We start from the raw sequence: 27,631 nt of genomic DNA on the forward strand, positions 1-27,631 counted from the left end.
CAAAAGGGAAAAATTTTAAAAATTAAAAAAGGTAATTGAACAGAAAAAAAGAAATTGTTTGATTAATCAATAATAAAATTTAAAAAATATAATTAAAAAATCATTTAAATAAGGAGAGTGAAACCTATGAATATTAAAAAATACAGAAATCAGAAAAATGAAGACGAAAAATAGAAAAAAAAATTGTTTTCAACGAAACAAAATATAAAACAATATAAACTAGACTCCAAATGTAGAAGAGATGGAGGCTACTTTATAGTATGAGAACAAATAAGAAAAACAAGATATAAATCAAAGGTATTAAAAAAAGACATCAATCCAATTAAATAAATTAAATTATAAAGAAAATAAACCAATCTGTTTAAAAGAGACTAATAAATTAGTAAAGATAAAAGAACCTTCGATTTAAACAAAACAAAAGTAACGACTCGTTTTTTTTTTTCACCCCCGTAAAGAAGAGTATTGAAGGCCTATCGACAAACAGATAAAGAACATGCATCATCCCCGAAAAAGAGACTTTTTATCCTAATGAAGTGGCAGTTTGCGACCGTGTTTTTAATTTAGAAAGAGCGTTAGTAAAGTAGAAACGGGCCGCTTAATAGTTTTTAGTGGCGCTAACGTGGTTCCATTAAAATTTACTCCCGCAATTATTTATTATCATTCTGTTTGGCGGCATATGGTGAATTTATCGGCTTCGGGGGGCCCATTTTAACGGTTTTTATTCGATAATTTCATTAGGAATTGGATCAATAGGATAATTGGCTGCTATAATTTTTGTGGGTTTTACTAATTCCATTTCAATTATTCAATTATGCCTTTCGTTGATGTTTTCATCTACTCAATTGCGGTTCTCCGGGTCCGTATATTTCTTTTCACAAATTACTTCTGATGGGCTAGTGTAGAAAAACTTTTAGGCATCGAATTTGGTAAAAAATATACGAAAATATTGATAACATTTCTCACGTTCGTACAAAACGGCGATACACAAAATTGAGGTCAAGTATCAGTAATTTTCTAAAAACATTCCCCGAAACGCCAATATCGTTTGCTGCAACAGTAATAAAGCAACAAATCCTTCTCCTACGATGAATAAAACAACCCAATACAACCTACAAAAAAAAACAAAAAAAAATGTCGGCTAAAAAACCGCGTCTGAACATAACACATAAAATACAAGTTCAATTTAGTTCGGGTCTCAATTCGCAGGAGGTTGCACACCCGAACCCTCATCAAATCAGCTATAAACCGCGAACAATTTTTGACATATCAGAAGGGCAAATCCCCATCGGTCGCTCTAACCCCGTGTTCTTTTCGTGTCCGTTTTTTTTTAGTATAAAATTCGCATTTCGCACGCACCGCATGAATAAGAAATGGACCGGAATGTGCAAGGGGGTGTCACTTGATTAGAGATTCGTCCCCCTGAATTGTTCAGTGCTTTAAACTCACAACGTGGTAAAAACAGGTTATTCAAGTTTATGGACGAATTACACTGCTTTACCACCAAGCCACCAAGCTTGATTATGATGAGTAATATTTCATAAGAAGGGTGAGGTGCCTGCTTTGTTTCAATCGGAGGAAAATTAAGGAAGCAACAATTAAAATTAATTTCCTCTTCAGACATTTGGTTTTCTTAATAAGTATTAAGTTTAGAAGTTCCTTCAACACATAATTGAATAAGGAAGTAGACATCTCAGATTCAGAGATGAAGACATGATGGCCAGACTCGTCCAGAAAACGAGAAGAGTTTAAGCTTCTTACATAGTTCAAATACATAAAATATAGGTCTTACTAACGAAATAATATAAAAATAAACCGAAAAACGAAAATTTGCCATTGTATAGTGAATAATATAAAAGAATTTTTCTATATTTTTGCTTCAAACCAATGTTATTGTATGATAAGTAACATAAAATGATAATTCAATAAGTTATCCGATAATAAATCGAGATTATAATTGTACAAACACACTCCAATTAAAACAACAGTGGTTGAAAGTTGCATCGCCATCGATTTTAAAACAGTAAAAATACATGATCGAATAAAATAAACAGAACACTTACGTTCCGATGTTTTTCCTACATAAGGAACATTTTACATGTTTTCACGAATGTTATTTTAAATCTTCCCCGGTTTTCGTACGATACACAATGCTGTGTAAATAACCCTGAGTTATTCGATTTTATTCAGTAAACGGTTTTTTTTATTTAGAGCCTTATTCACTCGTCCTTTTCCCCTATTCCATTTAAAAAACATCAAAAGCGGAATAATGCACGGAATCGGATGTATGAGGAATGAGATTTTAGGCGGTGCGGCCGCAGAAGGTGATTTAAGTGCAAATTGAGTTCGTTTTATTCGGGTTTTGTGGGATGTAACCGAAGGAAATCGAGTTTTTTTTTTTGTTAAGAAATTGTATCAAACAAAGAATCTCTTAACAAAATTTTAATAATACTCCTAAAAATACTCCCGAATTATGTTTAATAAGCAAAAACGTAGTTAATATTTTGCAAAAATTGATCGCATCCAAGACATATACAACACTAAAACCCAGACCGCACTATCTCATCCCCCATAAAGATATTCGGGGGTCGTGTGTGGGTGGTGGATTCGTGTCGGAGACGTTTCTAATAGTCGCAGGAGTCTGGGAATCCCGCGGTGCGGACGACGCACTTCCCGATACGTCTCTCTGTTTTTATGTGACATGATTATTATACGAGGAGAGAGCAGGTGGTCCAGAACATTTTCCGGGGGTTGGGGGAAAGTTTCCGTTGCTGATATATTGCGGCTCAGAAGACCGGGATGAAGTGATAGAAATGGATGCGTGTCGTATGGTAAATTTATCGTTTATATGGAAATGCATTTTCGAGGTGGTGATGTTACTGAAATCGTTTCACTGAAATGGGCAATTTGATGGTTCTATTTCCGTGGTTTATGTCATGTTATAAAATACGCTTTTTCTGACATCATTTCTCTGGTTATTCCGCACTATTTGATTAAAAATAATTTACAAAATCTAGATAAAAATAATAAAATATATTTAATTTTGATTTTTATTTCATTCTAAAAATATCTGTTATACAATATTCACGTTTATAACCAATCTATCTATCTATATAGTCCCGAAATATTATTATTATTATTATTATATTAATTAATATTATAAAATAAAGGTTCATAAAGTCAATATTATTTGTGGTTTAAATTAATAAAATTCCTTAATATATTCTATATTCATATAATTAATTACTATGAAAATATTTATATTTTATGTCTATTATTTCTAAGATCAAATTTCATTCAAAAAATATCTATTATACAAAATTCATGTTTATGACCCATCTATAAGTTTTTGTATCTATCAATATAGTCCCGAAATGTAAATGTGTTAGTTAATATTATAAAATAAAGAATCATAATGTTTTCAATATTATTTGTGTTTTAAATTAATAAAATTCCTAATTATCTTCTATATTCATGTAATTAATTACCATGCAAATATTTATATTTTATATCTATTATCTCCAAGGTCAAATCAAATATTCGTAACTACATTAACTCAATTGATTTAAACTGTCAAAATTAGTTTAATAAAAATATTTAGTCAGTATAATGTGACTCAACTAAACAACAACTAGTACATGTTGTGTATATAATAATTGTACAATATGTACTTACCCATTATTTTTAAAAATAAATTAATCCTTTAATTATGCACAAGTGTAAGTATACCAATTAAAAACTATTATTTAAGAACAACCAAAACACCACAAATTAATAATGAATATTTCATATTTTAGCCCCCTGAATTAAATAAACTGTCCTCCAGCTGCCTCCTTCGAACTCCCAGACAACACTGGATGTATTCCCAGCAACCGTAAGGCACAACCAAAGGGCTGGATTGAAATCAACCTGTTTTTTAAAGGGGTGGAGTTTATGTAAACCTCTGGATCCACTCTTGAGCCTTTCGAGCAGCTCCATCGGTCTGTTGGTAGTGGGGATCACACACCGTCTACAGAACTCCAACCGTCTATTCAGTTTCACCCTTTACACCACGGTACAACCCTGTTTTTTATTGTTGAGATGGAGATTTTAGGGTGACAACCCTTTTTTTAACTCTTTGTTGGTGTGATTTTTAAGGAGTGGGGCTGAAGTTACCGGGGAAGGGTTGTGCCCCTTGGGTTTTTTAGATTTCAGTGATTTCAGTGATGATTTAAAGGGGTTGAGTACACCCCTTCTCTGCTGGACATTGATTTTATACAGAGGGTTACACATGCTATCTTGTTAATATAAATAAATATTTGAAATTGCCTAGTAAACTGGTTTAAATTTAATGTAAATTATTTTTAACAGCCAAATATAGTATAATCATAAAACCATATGTAATAATCACAAACTTTAATGGAATTGATGGTTATTAATAAAATTTTGGGTTTTATAAAGAAATATTTAAACATTATATAAATTATACACTTGTTTCAATTTAAATAAATCATGCACTTTTTATTTGATTAAATAATTAGGTAGGTATCTACATACACTCATTGAATATAATAAAAAGCAATTATAAATAGACCCTTGTAAAATAAAAAGGGGTGTTGAAAGGGTTTTTTAACTCTAAAGGGGTGAAACGTATTAAAAGGGTGGATGAATAGCTGTGTTTGAGGTCAGTTCTTACTACATATTTATGAAATATTAGTCTGAATAAAAAAGTATATACTTATACATTGGTTTTCGCAATATTAATATATTACTATAATAATATATAAGCTATAAAATAATTGATTTAGAGATTTATATTGAAATGGTATTACATAATACATTTAACAGAGACTAAATTTACACATAGTTTCTTCACATATATAAATATTAATGTTTAAATGCAATTCAAAAGATCCAATAGTATAAAAGCATTGTCACCAGTTAAAAATAACAGAAATAAATTTATAGAAAGAGAGCGGAGTTTGTGGAGTTCGTGGACCGAAAGGGGGCAATAAAACCATCAAATTGCGCATATTCAAATGGCGAATATGCGCGAAGACTTCAATAACACCCGCCCATTCAAAATATTGATTTCGCAGCATCAACTCCTCCGACGTTTCGATTCGACCGTTTAAAATTCCGAGTTCCAGGTCCCGTATTTAAATTATTCATGCGGTGTTCGTCGGCGAAACTCGATTCTCTTTTCTGTAACTAAAATAGTTGTTGGAAAATCAGCAAATAATCAAGGCGTTTTGTATTGAAACAACAGTTTTAATTCTTTTTCTTGACAACTTTGTTGGAGAACAGGATACAGTTTCCACTTGATCATATCGCCGGACATTCGAGACATTCTCGAAACTGGCCCCTTTCAAACAATTAACCCCGCCAATATTTCCAACGTCCAACTTTTCCTCCCCCGACAATTAATGCCGTTCATATGTCGAAAATGAATCAATTTTATGGCTCCGTATTGTGACTCGAGTGCACGGGAAACTATTAACGCCTGAAATTGTTCGTTCATTATAATCTCGTAATCATTTTCAAAGATAACGGTAGTAAATTATTATTTTTAATAAGATAAATAAGTATCGGGAGAGTTCAGTTGTTGTTTCGAATGAAACATTACACCGTAGTGACGCAGATGTAAGCCAACCCAATTAGGATATGAGTTGTGCAATAAGCAAACAGTGGGAGCCGTCGTCGTGGTAACCCCGAGCGTCGCGACGCCCCAGACAAAGGCGGCCTAACTCATCTTTAATAAGGCGATCAATTATGAACGAACGGAGAGCGGAGTCCGAAAACTACGTGCGCAACTTTCTGTTATAATTACATCTTTCGTAATTACTGCGCGCTGCACACACGAGGGTTTCTTTGACGCCAATAGGAAATCCATCTAGACGTAGTGCCTGGAAAAATGTTCCCCCGTTTTGTTTTGTTTTGTTTTGTTCTAATGAGTGCTCATATTTCGTTTCTATGATCGATGGATTAAGGGATTAATTGCGCACATATAATATTGAAATATTTAATACTATAAAAAGTTATTTTTAAAATGTATTTAAATTTAATTCTTTTTGTTTCTTTAGTTGAAATTCTAAAAAAATGGTCATATATAAATATATTATTAAAATACTCTTAAATAATAAATAGTAACAATTGATATATTTTATAAATTTATTACTTACTAACAAATGAATTTTTATGCATATAATAAAAATGTTTTTCTAACGAAACATCTGTCACTACTTAGTAGGCAACCCACAATACACCAAAAGGGCAAACAATTTATACAATCTTGTTTTTAAGGTAATATACCAAAAAATGGACTGCCTTTCTAAAAATATACCCACTAGTTACAGATTTTGATTACTGATTACGAAAATATAAAAAGTTTTTAAAAAGTCTTTCTATTTCGATTTTGGTATTTTTAAAACTGATACCGAAACTGACGATGTCTATGCTGATGACGCCATCTATAGATTAGACAAGCTAGTGTGACTCGTCTAGCGTACAGAATCTGTAACCGTTAAACTCAAAGTTTTCGATATTCACTATTTACTTTATCGATATATTTGAAATTCTGATATTTTATAAATTCAATGGCGTTTAATACAAAAATTTAAAATAATTAAAAACTTGTTTTGAAAACTACCAAAAAATGCTCATATTACTATAGGTGACATATACGCACTGCTGCCATCTATACATTATGCAACTAAGAACAAATTTAATTATACTTGCTGACAGAAAACTGGATAACAGTTAAGTATATTATTCAACACTTTTATTCTTAAAGACCGATGTTTCGCAAACGATTTCAATATAATTAATGAAATAAATTTATTATAGTTTAAATTTTAAAAATATTTTTATATGAAAACTATATACATTATTAAAGCTTTTAAGTTTTAAACAAATATTTAAATTGTTTAATAAGATATTTTGCATATTATAAATATAATCTTTATACGCAGTTAAAATTTCTAATATTAAAATATTTACTAAAGTATTTTTATTTAGAACTATAATTTTACATGTAATCTAGATTTAATACGGCATATTTTAAAATCGATTTTCAGTAAAACTTCCCCAGGTCGAAGGCAGATGTCGCCGCCTCACCAAAATAAAACATGGCCCGTTTACAGCACGATTGTTGCGTGAAAGGCGGCGATTTCGCGTCTTTAGCAATGTAAAACCGCGCCCCGTCCTGCCAATTCGAAATCCGGGGAAGTTATGAACCGACGTGCCAAAGTAATTTCGGTAGTTTTCTTAATTTTTGCCTGCGGCTTTTTTGTACGAATCTGTTTGGGTGTCTTTTGGGAGGGTCGATCCGATCCTGTTGAAGACGAGGTGGCCGATTGGCTTAGGGACAATCAGCTGTTCGAGTATCGTAGGCTGTTCAAAGAGAAGGGTGAGTTTCATTTTGGTTTGTACCAGGTTTTAATTGTTAACGTTCCAGTTGGTGTTTGTTTCATTGTTATTGTTTTCGTGGGTGTTTGTTTACGTATTGTTTTTTAATGTTTTCCGCAGATGTACGTTTGTTTTGACAGGAAATTTTTCAAGTCATCGTGTATAAGACAATAACAAATTATATTTAACTTACGTTTAAAATATAATCCACATTATTGTGCAGTTATTAAAGTTAATAATGGTCATTGTTGTTCAAAACGTGTCTATAAAATATTTTGGTATCACATTAAATTACATAAATATACGTTTATGTAATTTATGTTATTAACATGTTCATAGCACATGTTTATGTTGCCTTGGGAATTCCAAACTTGGTAATGCATGAAACATAAATAAGTCGAAAGTTATAAAATTGAAACCAAATTAATCCATATTAATCCTATTTTCTGTTATTTATGTATATTTTTATTGATAATTGGTTAATTACTAAATTACTTTTTGTTTTGTTTAAATTAATAGTTCATACCAATTATACCGTACCTGTTTTATTATTCAACTGGTGGGAAAAATTATGAACGTGAGTAAGAAATACACTCTGTGGAGTATTTAGTGGGAAAGAACGAGATGCATATACTCGTATGTGTCTTGTTCTCACGTATAGAGACTCATTTTTTCACTTACACTCATAGTTTTCTAGTACCAACCGAATAATAGATTGACGCAGTACGTATATATCTTTTTAACATGGTATAAATTAACCTTGACAAAAATAGTATGTGTATTGCATTTTTATTGTAAATTGTTTCAATATAAACGAGTAAACTGTACCTTTGTTGTTTTATTTCTATACAACGATTGTGTATATTACAATCAAGATACATTAAATCAAAACCAGAGAAAGAAATTTTAATTAATTCGTACATCGTTTGTTTTTAGAGTCATTTGCAGGACTAGAATAAAAAAGAAACAAAAACAGATCGTTTATTATCCAACAAACTGCAAACGCTTAACCGCATTAGGTCACCGGGTCTTCGTCTCTCCCTTTCACCCCTTACGAGCAAACACGACGGAGATAAAACGTTATGCGATTAGCCGCCACCGTTTCGGTACACCTGAGTTTTCGTTGTTCCCTATCTCCCTCTTTCACACTTGCTGTTTCAGATTTTCTTTGTTTGTTTTGGGTGAAAAGCATACGTGAATTTCGGTTGATTGTATCCGGGTTATTAATCATTGTCGGCGTTGATGAACGAGTTTATATAAAACAAATATATATTGTGAAAAATGGTGGATGCGCCAATGCATTACAAAAATGGTGAATGCGCAACCGCGTCATAAGAATGGTGGATGCGCCGCCGTGTCACAACAATGGTGTATGCGTTATAAAAAGGTGGATGCGCCAGTTTTACAAACAATTTGTTAAATTAAATTCATTGATTGAAAACACAGTGAATGAGGAATTTTTAACGGACGAACCGTCTTTTTATTCATTATGTTTTACAGTGGCCAGAGGGTCCTATTTGGTAAAATCTGGCAACATAAATATCAACGATTGATTTTGGCGCACCGGTTGCTGCATCGCGACCAACGTTTCCATCTTTTGGAGCCGCTCCATCAATTCGTACCTGCATGCCGGATTGATGCGATTTAAATGTTGTCGCCTCGACGATAAATCAGCTTTATCGGGTCAGCGTTGTTAGATGAGCGATGCGGTTCTCGGGCACGTCTCGCCAATTTTTATCACTTCGATAATGTACGAAATGCGCATTATGCCGCAATTTTTTTACTTGCCAATAAGTTTTTGCTTCGGTCTGTGATTTACTGGGGCGTTGTAGATAATTTAATTAAATTATATAAAACTGTAGAAATATATTACATATTCTAAAACGTTTTGACATTATTTCAACCTTTTTATTTTTAGCTCTTTTATGATGTTTCGAGTACATTTGGCTAATTGACGTTAAAACTCATTGTTCAGGGACCGTAATAAAGGTGTATGGTCCCCCAAGGCATGTGTGCTATAGACACGCAAACCTCCTGAAATAAATTGCCCGAGAAACCTACTCTTACAATAGTTTGATGTCGACATATTCCGTAAATGTTGCCACTCAATCATTAATTCATCCTTTTCTTTCCTTTGTTGTTGTCCTAAAATGAGTTAGGGAACAAAGAAAATAAAAAAAAAAAATTGATATTTTATTGAAATACTATACATAAATATAAGAAAGGAAGGATGACACAACTTTTTCATCAGGGTTATTCACCTAACTAATTATTTAAATGTTTGTTCCTCTAATGGCACTATATATGGTAATTATTATTTCATTTTTAAGTACTATTGATTTTGTATTTGCATTTGTTTTTAAGATATCTAATAATTATAATGCTCATTCTTGGTATACACATTGACTGTAGTGTATCCTATTACGTATTATTATTAGTATTCCAAAATATTATATTTCTACTTAAAAAGATTTTTTATTTCAAATAGAAATTATATAAAATTTTTAAATAAATCAATTAATAGACTCTCTTCCTTTTTTCTCTTCTTTTCTCCTCTTCTCTTTCTTCCCTTTTTTTTCTCTTCTCCTCTCCTCTCCTCTCCACTCTTCTATTCTCTTCTCTTCTCTCTTCTCGTCTCTTCTCTTCTTTCCCCTCCCCTCCACTCCTCTCCTCTTCTTTTCTCTCCTCTCCACTCTTCTATTCTCTTCTTTCTACTCTCTTCTCGTCTCTTTTCTTCTTTCCCCTCCCCTCCTCTCCCCTCCTCTCCTCTCCTCTCCTCTCCTCTCCTCTCCACTCCACTCCACTCTTCTATTCTCTTCTCTTCTCTCTTCTCGTCTCTTCTCTTCTTTCCCCTCCCCTCCCCTCCTCTCCTCTCCTCTTCTCTCCTCTCCTCTCCACTCTTCTATTCTCTTCTCTCTTCTCGTCTCTTTTCTTCTTTCCCCTCCCCTCCTCTCCCCTCCTCTCCTCTCCACTCCACTCTTCTCTTCTCTTCTTTTCTTCTGTTCTCTTCTCTTCTCTTCTCTTCCATTCTCTTCTTTTCTCTTTACTTTCTTTCTCTTCCCTTCTCTTCTTTTTACGTCTCTTCTGTTCTCTTGCCTTCCAGTGGTGATCAAGTGTAATATAAGTCAATATTAATTCTGGTTAAACCAGAGTGCATAGAAGATAGTAGAGAAAAATAAATAACACCCTCTATATTGTAATTTATTTAATAATAAGGAAATATTTATTTTCAACCCATGTTATATAAAATAAATAAAATGGCTTTCTGTAATCTTTAAGATGACCTAATAACCTGGCGCATCCACCATACTTAACAGTCCATCTAACATGCATAATTCAACCGTTCGTTAAAAATATTCTTCAGAAAAAGTCCAATTTAGACTTTGCATTCAGACAAAATCTGAAAGAAAAATGAATTAATTGAAATGAGCCGAGTGGATACGTGCACCGACAGTTGAATGATCGTCACGTTGAGGGGACGGGGCTCTTGAGGTGCCCCGGCGGCGGTCGTCGGCGTTGCTTTTGTTTCGGCGGCGGCGCGCATCGGCCGGGCGAGTCGCCCGGGGTAACGGACAAAGCCGTGCCGTGCCACTGCAGCAGTCGCTCGACGCCCGTTTCGCGACCCCGCACGCGTTCTCGCCCCCTTTATCCGGTTCAGTCTCGCACCTTTTGCATTGTCCGCGGCCGGCCGAGATCCGGAACAGCGTTTTGGCCGCGCGTCCGGGATGCGCGGCCCGGCGACGTTTCGGCAGCGGAGCCATCATCCGACACGCGACGCCGACAGTTAACCGGCGTGCGGCGCGTGTTCTTTTCGTCTTGTTTTTTTTTTGTTTTGGTTTCCGGTGCGGAGCATGTGGTCGGAGGAGGGCAGCGAGATTTGCTCCATCGGCATGACGATGCAGCCGTCCCTCAGTGCCTCAAGCGGTAAGGGGATAACAATTTGAATTTTCTCATAATAACTCTGGAAAATTGATAATTTTAGTTATTTATGTTTTTATGCTATAACATTAATAAGTTCTCTAATTGCATTGTTATAGTTTTGGTCATTAAAAGTTTCTTAATTATGTATATCATTTGTCTTTAAACATGGATACTTTCAGACATTGTTCTAGTTTTGAAATACATTAGTAAAAAAGTAAAGAAGTTAAATAAAGATATGTTAATAGATTAAAATATATATTTTTATAAATAAATAAATTAAGCAATTTTTCGTATTAAATTTTTATCCAGCAGTAACTAGTTAATTCATTTTGGTGAGAAGTAAAATAATTTAGTTATAGCTGTAGATTGTTCAAATTTCATGCAATTTGAACTGCCATTTTCAGGATTTTTTTACCAATAAAATTTTTCAAGGTTTTAGTTAATCTGTATCATATTCAATTACAAACAAAATCAAAATATTGAGATAGAAAAAATAAGTAAAAATTCAGATACTTTTGTTTATAAGAATTACATTATTTTTTTAGTAAAACCAATCAAAAGGCTTTTTAATATTCAATTTGATTTTGGGATTCTATTGAAAATATTAATGTTATTGATGTTTAAAAATGTATAAAATTAAACATGAATAAGGAACACTCTGTATAAAATTTGGTAATATTAATAATGGCTTGTTGAATGATTATCCTTTATTAACGTGTATGCCAAAAAAGATCTTTCCTGCATGAAAATTGGTAGCTTTACAGACATTTTCGATCATCAATTAGATGTACAAAATTAAACGTAAATAACAAACATCCTGTCTAAAATTTGGAAGTGTTAATAATAGCTCCTTTAAGGATGACCTTTGGTTAATATGTATGTCAAAAATAAACTTTTCAGTATCAAATTTGGTAGTTTTATAGACACTTTAATTTGGGCTATCAAAATTTTAAAAAAAAAAAATCAAAAATATACGAGGTGGTCCAGCGAAACCGGAAATAAATTTTTACCTAAATTATAAAAGTAAGTCAAGCCAAGTAATTGATACAAAAATTTCAAATCAATACCTTTTTTCGTTCCCCATAAACTTCTAATGAATAATTAAGTTAAGTGAATCACCCTATATAGTGTGACTACTTGAAATTTTCTGTATTTTCATTTTATGGCTAATATATTTAAATAGTTTTTGTTGCCTAATGCACAAATTTCCGAAGCTTCAATTGCAGTGAATATTTTAAAATTGCTTTCAAATCATTACAGGAGACAATGAGACTGTATTTAAAGAAAGTTTTAACCCAATTTATTTACAAACATTTCAGAGACTCGTTAATAAATTATTGACACATACATAAAAATGTCTCAATTATGTCAAAAAGATAAACGAATTGATACACCTCAAAATATTTAATTCCAATTACCGGGTTCAAATAAAGTAATTAATATTCCTTTTTAACCATTTGTTGTTCTTCGTAGAAAATATAGGTCAAAGCGATTGACACAAAGCTTGAATGGAAAGAAGGTATCAATCATCAAAGCTTCAAGGTGAAGAAAATCTGACACAAACACTCTTTAGTTCACATAACATTTTCATTACTTATCCTAAGTTGGTGAATTGAATAAAGTCTAAAGGATTAAGAGTATAGAACTTGGGACATTAGAATTATTTGTGTTCAAAGGAATTCAAAAGGCGACATTGCTGGAAATCTCAACTTTTACATATGCTTTTTTTCTTCCATTCAAAATAAATTATCCGTCGGATTCATAATTCACCGACCTTTCTAATTACGCACGCTGCTTTATGTAAAATAATAAATACAAACTCGTCATTATATATGGAGGTGAATAGTCCAAAGAGAAAAAAAGAGTGAATGTGATACTCGAATTATCTTAAAAATATAATTATCCTCTATTTGGGCTGTAAATTAGTGTTATAGGTCACCCTGTATGTTAACGGCCTTTCATCGACAATATATATTCCGTCTGCGATTAGGAAGTGGCAATTATCATCAATTAGAAAAGCCAATAGTCATTACAAAGGCCATTTTCAAACCTAATTAGCACACAACTCGGTACATAGGCAATCAACGGTTACGTGCACAAAATAAAAAAATATCTAATGAATTATAAGAAAAAATAAATGATAAATAAAAGAAAATAAACAAGTACGTAATCGTAAATCAGAGTTGATTATTTGCAGTGTGAATAAACGTTCAGATGAGATTTAGCATAATTTGATATTCATGTTCATCAATCATCTTTAACGCACACGGTTTTGTGGTAATCGAATGTTGTTGGTTTAGACGCAAATCCTCTGTTTTGTTAACTGAAACACGGATTTATCATCGCACCATCCATGTATGCATAATAGAGCAGAATTTAGTAATTTGTCAGCTTGTCAGTTCAATTTAATTTGTGAGTGGTAGTTTTTAGTTGGATAAATAAACATTATATTAAATTAAACAGAAATCGATCGGATATTGAGTATTAAAGTAAATGTTGACTGACATTTTCCTTTGTGTACTTTTGATTCGTCATAAAAATGCCATGTGAATTGTTTATTTAATAGAACTGAAATTACAATGCTTTTTTAATCGATTCGGGGTAAAATAATAATAGACTGGACTCGCTTATTACACATAATAAATGTTGGATATTATGAACTCATCTCTAATGGACTTTGCTATGTAATGGAGTATAAATTAATGGAAAACCATTGTACGAATTTCGCTGGAGGATTCACCTTGTTTGCAAACAAACAGTGGGCATACAATTTGTTCGTCAATTAAATAATATTCGGGCTTTTTAATGTGATATTTTGAAAACAAATATGAACAACAAATTTCAAACTTTTATCCTTGCATTTTTTTTAACGATACTATATTCTCTGTACAGTATTTAAATTTGATGGTTTTTGGTTTTTTAATCTGGACCTTAAATGTTCCATAAGTTTTCAATTGGATTTAGGTCCAGACATTGCTTTGGCCAAATAAAAACCTCAACAACCTTCAATCCTTTAACCTATTTTGAATAACTTTGGACACAGGCCATTATTCATAATAATCCATATAAGCTAGTTGGCAAATGATTCCAATAATTGTCTGTAATGGTCCTATATTATCCAAAGGAAAGACATAACGTTTCCACCACTGTTTTTCAAAGTTTTGTGATGTACCCAAACTTATTATTTATAGGACGACAAACGTTTACCATTTAATCCTATTCTACTGAACCTGGATTCATCTCTTTAAAGTATCTTTTGCCAAAATTCTGAAGGATTATTAATATATTTTTGTGCTAATTTTAATTGGTTTCTTTGTTGAAATATATTTTTGTAGTTTTGTTTATTCAGACGACGCCTGCTTACTCTACCAGCCACACTATTATAGTATTATTCAATTAATTTATTTTTTAATTCCCTAGTAAACAAGTAAATCTAGTAAAACATTTGTTTACAGATTGTTTCATTTTTTTTGTTTATAAAAGTTGTTTTTTGTTAGGACATTTTCTTATTATATTTAAGAAAGAGATGGTTGTTTGATTTTTGTTCTTAACGTTGTAAATCTTTTCTTAACTGTTAGACATTGATTTTGAAATTACTTACTTTCCATTCCTCTGTTTCTTACTTCCTTGTAAAATTGAATTCAATTAAATAATATAAATCCTAATAAGAATGTAGAGAATTATATATATAATAAGTGTTACAAAATGTTTAATTTTAAAATCTGTGCTATTTCTTTGACCATCAATGTATGTACAGTTGTATATTGAAATCAATTAAACTTAACGAATCAATAATTAGTTTAAACATAACTTTAATTTATGGAAAAACTGAGAAAAAGAAAATTAGTTTGTGTAACAAAATAAATATAGGTAATTATATTTAAACCTTGAACATTTTCCCATTATATTTCCATAAAAAATTCTTGGAAAGAACTCATATAGTATAATAATATTTCTAACGACTGATGTAAAAAAGATATAAAATGTATAAGATAAGAGATATGACAATATTATAATAAAAAATATTAAGAATATTCTGAAGATAAATAAAACTGGTTTACAGCCATTTTTGCTTTTCATTGTCTACCATGATTTTCCTATAAATTTTGGCGCAGTAAATCACACTTACTTTTTTTTAAGGAAAAACTTTCGAAAAATAAGTTTTTGAATTTTTTATTTTCAATTGTTGGACGTACATTCAAATATTTTTAGTTATATAGACATTGGGTAAAATTGTCAAAGTAAAGTGTTAAAACATAATTAATTAGCAAGGATTTAATTTAATTTATGTTGTTCCTAATTAGACATTTTTTTATTTATTGAAAATGAAATTGATTATTAAATACTTCAATTTAAACCAATATTTTCTCAACTGTCAATATCAAATAAGTTATATGAATATAAAATTCAGTATTTTATAAATAAATATTCAGTAAAATTATCAAAGTAAAGTATTAATTAATTAATTAACAAGACTTTGACTTAATTTATACTGTTCCAAATGAGGTTGATTATTAAATACTGATTTTTCTACTGCCAAACAACGAATCAAGAAGTTATGAATTATACAATGGTTGACCAAAATTCAGCTTTTTGACTAAAATGGGTAGGATCTTACAATTGAACCTATTATAAAACTAATTCGAGAGGAGGTGAGTCTAAATTTCTTGAGAACGACAGTGAACTCACTTTGAATCCAAAGTATCTGGGATGTCCTAAAAGGTCTATAGAGTAAAATTGTCAATGTAAAATATATATTAAAACATAATTAATTAGCAAGAATTTAATTTAATTTATATTGTTTCTGATTACCCATTTCTCATTTGATAGACGTTCTTAGAGAAGTTGAAATTGAAAAATTGAATATGAACCCAATAGAAAGCTTCTCAAAGTTGTTCCAGACCTCACACAGGCTGTATTTGAGGAATAATCTAAAAAGAGTCACAGAGGTGTAAATGCTTCATAACAAAGCAGGGGTTGAAGTTCTGGATATTGGATTAATTATTATAATTTTTGATAATAAAGTTTGTCAAATATTTGTTAATTTTAAATGGTGCTGAGTAAACATATATTTATATTGTCATGTTTACTCTGCAAAATTAAATTTGTTTTAAACTCTATTTATTGCTTTAATTAAACTCTATTTATTTTGGTAATAAATTATAACGTGACCAGAAAAAAAATCAACAAATTTTCCACATAAAAACCCAATTATTTTGCCATTAAATAATGACGTGCGATCAAAATTGGGCGATAAACCTTCACGCATCGCAAATGACGCATCGACTACTCATTCCGTGCCGAAACGTTTACGTTTTTCGCAAGGCTACACCTGTTATCGTCCACAGTCTGTTTCACGTCTGACGAATAGTTCAGCTATTCAATGCGAACTGTTTTTACGTGCTCCCCAACCAACAGTACAAGTGAGTAACGTTCAGTTTTTAATGCGGGGTATTTTTCGGGGGGCGCAGCAGCACGCGAACTAAATCGATTCCAGTGAAAAATGACCGGGGGTAATTATAAGTGACCTCCTATATTGATTGTTTTCCAAATGGGTTGTTAATAATAAATAATGTACGGTTTATTTTTTCCTATTATTGCCGATCGATTCGGCGACGTGAATTATTAACCGAGAATGGATTTGTGTAACTAGTTTAACAAGAAACAACCAAAAACCAACAAAACATGAAGGCACAAAGGCAACTGGAAACAGAACAGTACACCCCTGATAGTTGTGACCCCCTTTTAATTTTATGAACCTGCGGAATTTCGTCCGCACAACGATAATTCATAAGACGGGGGCGGCTGCAACTAGGGGGCGGTTGAACGCGAGCCAAGCGAAAAGTTTCACCGTTTTTTCCACGTTGTTCATTCAGAATTTGGCACGGTTTTCAAACCTAATTAATTACGGGCCCAACAACAATATAACTAGAAGTGTATCTGTTATAAATTATGAATGAATAACGGAAATTTAATTTCGGTACTGCGTCAGTTTGTCAGGTTTCGGGGCTGACTTAATTACACCCTCGAAGTTATCACTATTCCAGATTATTAATGGGGTTATAAACTTCCGGAACGGTGGAAGTTTGAGGCAAAGTAGCGATTTAACATGCACACTAATTAAATAGGAACGTTCGATGCGATGCCTTTATTTGCTGTACATATTTCAAATGTCCGAACCGGGATTAAACTACGATTAAATCCACAACTATCCGTTATGAAGAGCAATTTCCAGTGACACAATTCAAATCTGCGAGAGGGGATGTGACAGCTATACGGGCGCAAATATTGCAGCTAAACTGAAATGAGACTGGGGGGATGACTTGAAATTGCTGGACGGGACAGATGTTTCAGTTGCAATGGGAAAATTCAGAACAATCGAGAAGTATACTTGAAAAACATGTTTTTATGGGGATAATGGTAACAGTTTTGGACAATATAATGTTTATGTGGAGAATTAGTTTTTAGTTGTTGATTAGGGGTACTGTATAGTTTCTGATTATACATTTTCTTACTAAAATACAAAACAAAACTTTTTAAAATAACGTTTTACCAATTAATGATGAAATTAAATAGATTATATGCCTATAAAAAATTTATATAATGACTAGGCGTTGACTAATCAAATTAAAACACAATTAATCACCAAGAAATTAATTTGATTTAGATAGTTTCTGATTACTCATTTTCTTATTTGATAAAAAATGAAGATAATTATTAAACACTTTGAAGCAATGATTTTTCAATTATCAGTACCAAATAAGTTACTTAATGGCTATAAAATGACAGTGACTAAAGTGGATAAAGTAAAGTATTAAAACACACATAATTACTATGAATTTAATTTGATTTATATTGTTCCAGAATACATATTTTCTTACATTATAAAAAATAAATAAAAAATTATTAAATTCCTCGATTTAAAACAATGATTTTCCAATTATTGAAACTAAATAGATTATATGACTATAACATATAGTATTTTACCATTAAACACTGAGTAACATTATCTAAGTAAGGTATTAAAAGACAATTAATAATCTTGAATAAAATTAAATTTACATTGTTGGATAGTTAACTTCATTTTTTATCAAATATTTCAAATTAAATCAATACTGTCATATCAAATAAGCTACATGAATATAAAATACACTATTTTATAAATTAATATTGAGTAAAATTATCAAAGTAAAGTATTAAAATATAATTAATTATTAAGAATTTAATTTAATTTACATTATTCTTGATTACTCATTTTCTTATTTGATAAAAATTAAGTCAATTATTAAATACTTTTATTTGAACCAATGATTTTTCAACTGTCAATACCAAATAAGTTGTATGATTATAAAATTCAGTATTTTATAACTAAACATTGACAACTTAATATAATTTATATTGTTTCAGATTACCCATTTTATTGAATAAAAAATGAAGTTATTATTACATATACCACGTTGAAACAACGATTTTTCAACTGTCAATACTAAATAAGTTTTATAAATATATAATACAGATTTTTATAACTAAAAATTGAGTAAAGTTGTTAAAGTAAGGTATTAAAACACACTTAATTATCAATTAAGTATTAATTTAATTTATGATGTTCTAATTACATATTTCCTTATTTGATTAAACATTACCACAAAAAAGTATTTTTATTTAATTAGACCATAAGTAGAACAATTCATCGTCTAGAACTTGATGACTTGTGATTCACCGTAATCCCGTCCGAATTATCGATTCCCTCGACACTTCTTCGCCTCGGCCGGAAACTTTTTAATAAGCGAGAGGTCCTGCTGGTCCGGGATTGTCGTGCACCTCCATCAAAGCCGTAAACTCTCTCGGACGTTTAAAAATGCGATAAAATAAAGAGCACTTACGACCGTGCGAAGCGCAAATTGAATGGCCGTTTCGGTGTCCTTTTGCCACGTTTTAACCACCGGAAAAGTTCACCGAAACCACTTTTCGAACGCTTTTAATTTTCCGTGGGGGCGGATCGCTTAATGGTGCGAAACTGAGGCGTCAAACGGTCTGTTTTGCTTTGTTGTTGAAAGAAAAGTTTTGTGTCTGTTCCCTTTTGTTTCACCTTTGTCTCTCGTCCCTTTGTGTTTTTGATTGATCACTTTTCGGGGTGCCTTTAGTTATTTTATCAATTTCAAAGGATAATATTATTGAAATATATGTTACCTCAAAAAAATTTGGTAATATTTCTGGAACTCTAATAATTCTGAGCACGCCAAATCCCCATTTTCACTGATACAGTAAAATATCCAAGTTTAATCTCCACCACTTGTTCGCGTAGAAAATAAAAAAACGAAATAGCAGCGAACGAAATTAACCCGTTGAGGTGCGGGGTGGCAATTAAGGGCACGGCATAAAACACGAACGATCCGTGGCCGGTTTTCAGCCAGTGCACCCCCAAAACAACGGGGCAAATTAAATAAGCCGCATCAAAAATTTAAAGGTCAATGAATACAAATTGGTTTCGGGCCGCTGCACCATTTTTATCGTTCCCGAAATGAAATCCGTAACGGTCGAAAAATATCATTTGAAATATTCAGTTCGTTTTGAAAATTGTGATCGTTTCAGGGATATCGCAGTTGAGCCAGTGCGCGCAGTTGGGGGAGCTGCCGGAGCTGCCGGCCACCGACGAGCAGCGACTGCAGGAGGCCGCGCTGGTGCTGCAGCAACGACTCGTGCTGCGCCAATGGCTCGCTAAGTTCGCCCTCCAGCACTACTACCCCAGACTGCTGGCCCTCGAGGTCGCACGACTCGATGACGTTTATTGGTATGACATTTATGTGGGACAACTGTGAAATATATTCAAAACTTATGCAGGATCAGATAAAAATCATTTGTTATATTAAAAAAAATCAAAAAAATAAGAATAAATAAAAAATTAAACTTACTAACAACTAATAAATGATTATTTTCTTGTGTTTAAAGTTTTTATATAAAAAATAAGTTATACTAAACTTAAACATGTAGAAAAACTTTAATTTATAGAATCTCCAGACTTAATTTCAAGTTTTCATATAAGAAAATAATAAATTATATTAAATTAGACGCCACTTAACTAATAAACGATCAAAATTTTTGTTTTATTAAAAAAATACATAATAATAAATAAAACATATTGAAAAACTTTTGGAATCTAGACTTAATTTAAAGTTTTTATATAAAATATTAAAAAAAAAACTTAATTATACCTTGAACATGTTGAAAAACTTTAATTTATAGAATTTCCAGACGTAATTTAAACTTTTTATATAAATATTTAAAAATTATACACTAAATTAGATGCTAACTAATAAATGATTAAAACTTTTGTATTATTAAAATGATACTTAATAATAAGTAAAACACATTGAAAAACTTTAATTTTTGGAATCTCTTGACTTAATTTAAAGTTTTTATATAAAATATTAAAAAAAATTACTAAATTATATGCTAACTTAACTAATAAATAATGAGAACTTTTGTTTTATTAAAAAGAAACTTAATAATACCTTAAACATGTAAAAACTTTAATTTATAAAATTTCCAGACGTAATTTAAACTTTTTATATAAAATATTTAAAAATTATACACTAAATTATATGCTAACTTAACTAATAAATGATTAAAATTTTTGTATTATTAAAATGATACCTAATAATAAGTAAAACATTGAAAAACTTTAATTTTTGGAATCTCTTGACTTAATTTAAAGTTTTTATATAAAATATTAAAAAAAAATACTAAATTATATTATAAACTAATAAATAATGAGAACTTTTGTTTTATTAAAAAGAAACTTAATAATACCTTAAACATGTAGAAAAAGTTTAATTTATAGAATTTCCAGACGTAATTTAAAATTTTTATATAAAATATTTAAAAATTATATACTAAATTAGATGCTAACTTAACTAATAAATGATTAAAACTTTTGTATTATTAAAATGATACTTAATAATAAGTAAAACATATTGAAAAACTTTAATTTATAAAATTTCCAGACGTAATTTAAAGTTTTTATATAAAATATTTAAAAATTATACTAAACTGAACCAATAAATTATTAGAACTTTTGTTTTATTAAAAAGAAACTTAATATTATCTTAGACATGTTGAAAAACTTTAAATTTATAAAATTTCTAGACTTAATTAAGTTTTTTTATAGAATATTAAAAGTAAACTTAATAATACATTCAACATGTTGAACTCTAGATTTAATTTAAATTTTATATATAAAAGAAAATAAAAAAAAATACCTTAATTAGGTGCTAACTTAAGTAATAAATTGATTTATGAAAAAGAAGCTTAATAATAACTTAAACATGTTGAAAAACTTTAATTTTTTGGTTTCTCTAGACTTAATTTTTAAACAGAATATTAAAAAATTAAATCAAATTAAATGTTAACTTAACTAATAAATGATCAGAACTTTTATTTTATTAAAAACAAACTTAATAATACAATAGACATGTTGAAAAACTTTAATTTATAGAATGTGATCATTATTTATTGGTTTATTGGTTAGTTAGTTAGTTAAATATAGAGATTCCATAAATTATTATAAATTTGAAGTTTTTATATATTCATACTGAATTATATTGAAATATGATCAAAATCCTTCTCGTATTAAGTGTTGAAACTAAAATTGATTGTAAATCCAAACTTAACTTAAATGTTTTTAAAAATAATGTTGAAAAATTATATACACATAACTATTTCGTGAATCAGCCCATCTATTAGTGTGGCGGATGACTAATTCATAATATTTAAAGATTTTCGTCGAATTCCACAGGCTAGAAGACAATAAGGCGAAGCCCCTTTTCAACAAGGACTTCGCTCGGTGGAGTAGCGCGAGACAATCGTTGCCGACGAACAAACAGATCCTCGACACCCTCAAGAACGATCTCTGGTCCGAAGTAGTCAAGAGCAGCAACCACCAAGACGCATGGACATGGGGTAAACTAAGTCCTTGTTCTAGTTTCGGAGACAACAATACTTTTTGAACGTTTTGCAGGGGGTATGCTGGTGGTTTCGGTCTCCGTCGCTGGTCTGGTCACCCTGGCAGCCATGACTCAGCCCTCGCTCGCTCCGGAAGCGAAACACTCCCTTTTGCAATACGTCACCGGAAAATATCTACTGCCCTCCAATTGCAAGGTGAAAATTATGACTTAAGTAATTCGGAACATAAATAAACCGATTAGTAATTTATTATCATTGCGAATATTACAAGCAATACATTTCGAGATCTATTTTGAGATGCTGTACTGAAAAAACAACGGGAAATGTTCGTACGTATCGCGGCAATGATTCAAATACGTACATGAATTGTTATTGCATTATTTATGGTATTTATTGTTATCGGTGGACGTTGTCGCAATTTCTCTATTATGTGCAAGGAATTCGCAGATTGTAATTATGAGGTTAGTTTATTTATTATTATTAATTCTGATTTTAGCTGTACGCTGTGTCCAATTAGTGTTATCTGTTTTAAACAGTAATTAATAATTACTCGAATTACGAAACAAGTAAGTGTTGAAAAAAATGAGACGACAACATTCCCTGATCAAAGGCTAATTAACTGTGTTAAGATAACACAGATAGATTGTAAATACAAGTCGGTTTTAATTGGATTTTGTTTCAGGTTAATTTTCAGTGGTCCGACCCGCACCCGGTGGGCCACACGGTGTGCTTCACCGTACAGTTCTACCAGCGTAACGGACAGCCTTATCCAATCTGTGATACCGACAATTTTATCGTGGACGTGTCCGAGGGCCCTAGAAAGGTAAAGGTAAATCGAGCGACTTCATTCCTTACGTTGTGCACTTGTACGTGTACGTCCATTGTTTTCGCTTATCACTTTAAAAATTTTACATGGCTATATAAATTTTTAACGTTCACAGATAGCGGTGATTAGTGAATTGGGCTCGCCGACCGATCCGAATAGCGCCAACTTGGCGAAGGTTAAATTTATGGTACGCCATGCGGGGCAGTACAAGATCAGCGTTATGGTAGGGAACCAACATGTAGCTGGAAGTCCATTCATGAGAGGTAACATCAAATATCATTAAAGTAAAACAAATCAGAATATCAATTATTTTGAAACCAATAATAAAACCAATATCACCAAATTCCTTGAGAAATTGATAATTAATAAAATAAAATTAATTAAAATTAAAAAACAGATTAACTGCTACATTTTTTAATCAGTACAAGGTCGTACTCTACGAACAGCTTCTACCCTCCTTGACATACTCAAATATATAAAAGGTAAAATAAATTTAATATTCCGGCCCCTAGAGTTGTAAAAATTGAAATAAAATGGCTAAAATAAAATATATTAAACATATTTTTGAATCTATACTCACTGACAGAGAAATTGCAACGCCATTTTATTTCCAAATTTTAATGGTTTACTCTTTGTTTTACCAAAACAATATTAAATTTGAGCACCTCCTTCTTGGTGTAGCAATTTCACTGTCAGTGAGTATATTTAATACAGAAAATTAAAATTATCCACATCATAAAACAGTATTTTATATAATATTTTAATTAAATTTAATTCACTGTAGACACATCAAACAATTGGTTCATAACCTTCCCTTCGTAGGTTTTGTCGCTGGACCGCCTTTTGCCCAGAGGACGATCGTGGTACGACATTGCAGTACCGTGGTGTGCACCGCCAACATTCCCCACTTGTTGTACATCGAACCGCGTGATGAATATAGCAATATTTGTATTTTTAATTTGAACGATGATCCTACTAAAGTAAGCTACTTATTCCACTTATTAGATGCACCATTAATTGTGCCATATATTGTACAGAATTACACCGTCGACATATCTCAGTTGGGAACATCGTCGCAGGATTCGAACCTGGACATAATCGAGGACAATTTTACCACAACCCTCGATTATGATTGGCAATCGCAGCGCGTCAGCATCCAGCTCAAGTTTCTGAACGAGGGCTGCTACCACGCCACCATCAAATATAACAACACGGAGCTTCACAACGGAGATTTCGACATCATCGTATTAAATAGTACCGTACATAAAAAAACTAAATGTTACAACATACAACCGTGTTTTTGTTTCAGGTATAGATTCTACTCTAGTCCATAGAAATGTGGCATCTAAGAACCACAACGTTTGCTACGAAGCTAAACTAGTAGGAATAAACGGGGACCGTTTAACCAAGGCGAAAAAAGTGCTTTGTTACGTGTCCCCGAAGCAGCTAATAATCAAAGAACTTATCCTAAAGTTCATACCGAAGAGGCTTTACACTTTTAGATTATGTCCGTCAACAAAGGTAAACTCTTCGTCGTAACACACAAAACTTCCCCTCACTGTTTGGGTTTGTTCCAGTTCAATTTTCAAGCAGAGACAATACCAAAAATAGGTGATAACACCAGCAGCTGTTTCACAGTAGACGACGGCTGTCAACCCAAAATAGAACTAGTATCCAAAGAGCGGAACGTGATCGCCGCCACTTTCGCCCAGTTCCTTCTCAAAAACATGGGTGGATCGGAAACGTTCAAGGACAAGCAAGACTTCTTCCACCACGAAGTCAGAAAGTACCACCAGAAGCACTATCACGAGAAACTGTCGATGAAAGTCAACAGGGAGAAACTGCTGGAGAGCAGCATGAAGGCGACCAAAAATTTCTCGGTCTCGGACTGGTGCCGGAACTTCGAGATCACATTCCAAGGCGAGCAAGGCATCGACTGGGGCGGTCTGAGGCGCGAATGGTTCGAGTTGATATGCGCCCAATTGTTCGACGCCAAGAACCAGCTGTTCGCCAGCTTCCACGACGGCGGTCAGCAGTCGTTGGTGCACCCTAACCCTCGTCGGCCTGCCCATTTGAAGCTGAAACACTACGAGTTTGCCGGCAAAGTCGTGGGAAAGTGTTTGTATGAAAGTGCCTTAAGCAGTTCGTACAGGCAGCTTGTTCGTGCCAGATTCACCAGGTCCTTTTTAGCACAGGTTATCGGACTTAGAGTACACTACAAGGTACTAACATTAAAAATTATTAGGAACTTGCTTTAATGCTGTTTCGGTTGTAGTACTTCGAACAGGACGATCCCGATTTGTACTTATCGAAGATTAAGTACCTGTTAGAGAACGACATAGATCACATCGATACTGAGCTTTATTTCGTTGAAGAAGAGTACGATTCTTCCGGACAACTGGTCAAAAATGTTGAATTAATACCCAACGGTAATTTTACTTATTACTATGTACGCCATTGCATTTAACTTACTATTATCACTATTAGGTTCGAAGATAAGAGTAAGAGATGCAACGAAACTCCAATATTTAGACGCGTTGGCTCAATACAAACTGGCGACAAGCATCAAGGACGAAATGGAAGCCTTCCTTAAAGGACTTAACGAACTAATACCCGACAATTTGCTGAGCATCTTCGACGAAAACGAACTCGAAGTAAGACATAGCTGTACCATTTGATTGTACTTAACTTGTGATAGAAATTAACAGCTTAGTTAATCTAGGCTTTTTAGCTGCTTATAACAACTGTCTTAGATCTGTCTGTCTATAAGAACCTTTCTTTTTGAATGTATAAGCCGTTTCTAGAGTTGTCGCTTAGTGCCCCCGATTGTTAATGTAAATTAATAATATTTGTTGATATGGGCGTTCCAGTTGCTTCTGTGCGGTACCGGCCAGTACAGCATCGCTGACTTCAAGGCACATCACGTCGTCAACGGCAATTCGACGGAATTTAGACGCATCGTCGGTTGGTTTTGGGCCGCTGTCGGTAACTTCACCCAAGAAGAAATGGCTCGTCTCCTCCAATTCACCACCGGTACATCACCCCTTTAAATTCAGCATGATATACTAATTAATATTGAGTTTTAGGTTGCTCTCAACTTCCTCCTGGTGGTTTCAAAGAGCTGACGCCCAGATTCCAGATTACAGCTGCTCCCACTTTTGGAAATTTGCCTACTGCACACACTTGGTAATAACTTAAGTTTATAACGTTTCTTCTATTATGTAACATGTTTTGAATTACAGTTTCAACCAATTATGTTTGCCTGACTACGATTGTTATGAGCACTTTGAAAAATCTCTACTCCTTGCTATCAGTGAAGGAACCGAAGGCTTCGGAATGGTCTAAGCAATAATTATATTCACTACTTAATTTTTGCCCTGTGCACAAGTTACAGTAATTTTGTTGTAATAACGAATAACGAGTGATACATTTAAAAACCACGTGCAGATTAACAGTGAGATTTTTTAGGAATTGATGAGTAATAATAATGATAATAATAGCAATCTCTGCAAAAGTGGTAGAAATTTAAGCTGCTTAGCTAAAACAAAACTATTTGATCAAAATGCTGGATTGTAATAATAATGTGCCTATTGTTTATTATTATGGTCCGGTGTGTTTTATAAGTATTGTACCTGTACGGACAAGTTTTGTATTATTAATTACTGCATTTATGGTTATAAGCACTTAATGCATTTGATTTACTTAAGTGATATTTGATATTATTAGTATTTATTTAGTATTATTTTATATTAGATTAGAAGCGTTCAGAAGTCTGATATTTTTGTTATATTTATTTCTAGAATTCGAATAAACGATTTACAAGTTACAAGATGTTTTAATGCCTCAAAAACCCAATGTTCAATTGATCTGATACTTCTGTTTAATATAAATATCAAATATTATCTATCAATATATACACATTTTGTATTAGTTTTATATGAGATAACTATTTAATAATTTAATTTATGGTTATAAGCCCTCAATGCATTTAATTTACTTAAGTAATATTTGATTTTATTAGTATTTATTCTAAGTACTATTTTGTATTAGATTAGAAACAATCAGAAGGCTGATATTCTTGTTATATTTTTTGTAAGATTAGAATAAAAGATTTACAAGTTGCAAGATGTTTTAATGTCTCAAATACCCAATGTTCAATTTGATCTGATACTTTTCTGATACTTCTATTTAATATAAACATCAAATATTGTTAACATATACACATTTTGTATTAGTTTGGATGTATTAAGAAGCTTTATATGGTAGAATTATTTACTAATTGCATTTATGGTTATAAGCCCTCAATTTACTTAAGAAATATTTGATTTTATTAGTATTTATTCTAAGTACTATTTTGTATTAGATTAGAAGGAATCAGAAAGCTGATATTCTTGTTATATTTTTTTATAGGATTAGAATAAACGATTTGCAAGTTACAAGATGTTTTAATGCCTCAAAAACACACCTCAATTTGATACTTTTCTGATACTTCTGTTTAATATAAACATTAAATATTATCAATATACACACATTTTAAAT

At 32.0% G+C, this 27,631-nt stretch overlaps 1 protein-coding gene and 1 long non-coding RNA gene across 10 annotated transcripts; both read left to right on the plus strand.

Annotated features, from left to right (window-relative positions):
• The first annotated feature begins 3,563 nt into the window (after positions 1-3,563).
• On the plus strand, positions 3,564-4,462 carry LOC126266308 (uncharacterized). Its single transcript, XR_007548724.1, has 2 exons — positions 3,564-3,716; positions 3,795-4,462. It is a non-coding gene; the product is annotated as an uncharacterized LOC126266308 (long non-coding RNA).
• Positions 4,463-7,098: 2,636 nt separating this feature from the next.
• Positions 7,099-26,917, plus strand: LOC109607608 (apoptosis-resistant E3 ubiquitin protein ligase 1). 9 transcript variants are annotated; one of them, XM_049970136.1, is made up of 15 exons: positions 7,099-7,384; positions 19,897-20,095; positions 22,100-22,263; positions 22,322-22,461; positions 22,949-23,095; positions 23,208-23,355; positions 23,915-24,072; positions 24,130-24,346; positions 24,402-24,613; positions 24,670-25,314; positions 25,368-25,521; positions 25,580-25,746; positions 25,954-26,125; positions 26,179-26,278; positions 26,335-26,917. In XM_049970136.1, exons 1-15 carry the CDS (start codon positions 7,207-7,209, stop codon positions 26,435-26,437), a joined length of 2,904 nt encoding a protein of 967 aa, XP_049826093.1. In that variant the 5' UTR covers positions 7,099-7,206; the 3' UTR covers positions 26,438-26,917. The 9 variants fall into 9 exon arrangements, with proteins under 9 accessions (XP_049826093.1, XP_049826095.1, XP_049826094.1 ...); XM_049970138.1 differs by having other exon boundaries at positions 25,963-26,125; XM_049970137.1 differs by having other exon boundaries at positions 22,949-23,089.
• Positions 26,918-27,631: the final 714 nt, after the last annotated feature.

The sequence above is a fragment of the Aethina tumida genome, chromosome 7 (assembly GCF_024364675.1).
Source record: "Aethina tumida isolate Nest 87 chromosome 7, icAetTumi1.1, whole genome shotgun sequence".
In the NCBI taxonomy this organism is placed as follows: domain Eukaryota; kingdom Metazoa; phylum Arthropoda; class Insecta; order Coleoptera; family Nitidulidae; genus Aethina; species Aethina tumida.

Coding starts and splice junctions, on each gene's coding strand:
- LOC109607608 (XM_049970136.1), top strand. CDS start 7,207: ATGAACCGACGTGCCAAAGTAATTTCGGTAGTTTTCTTAATTTTTGCC. Junction 23,096..23,207: donor AGGGCCCTAGAAAGGTAAAG/GTAAATCGAGCG, acceptor TAACGTTCACAG/ATAGCGGTGATTAGTGAATT. Junction 26,126..26,178: donor TCTCCTCCAATTCACCACCG/GTACATCACCCC, acceptor ATTGAGTTTTAG/GTTGCTCTCAACTTCCTCCT.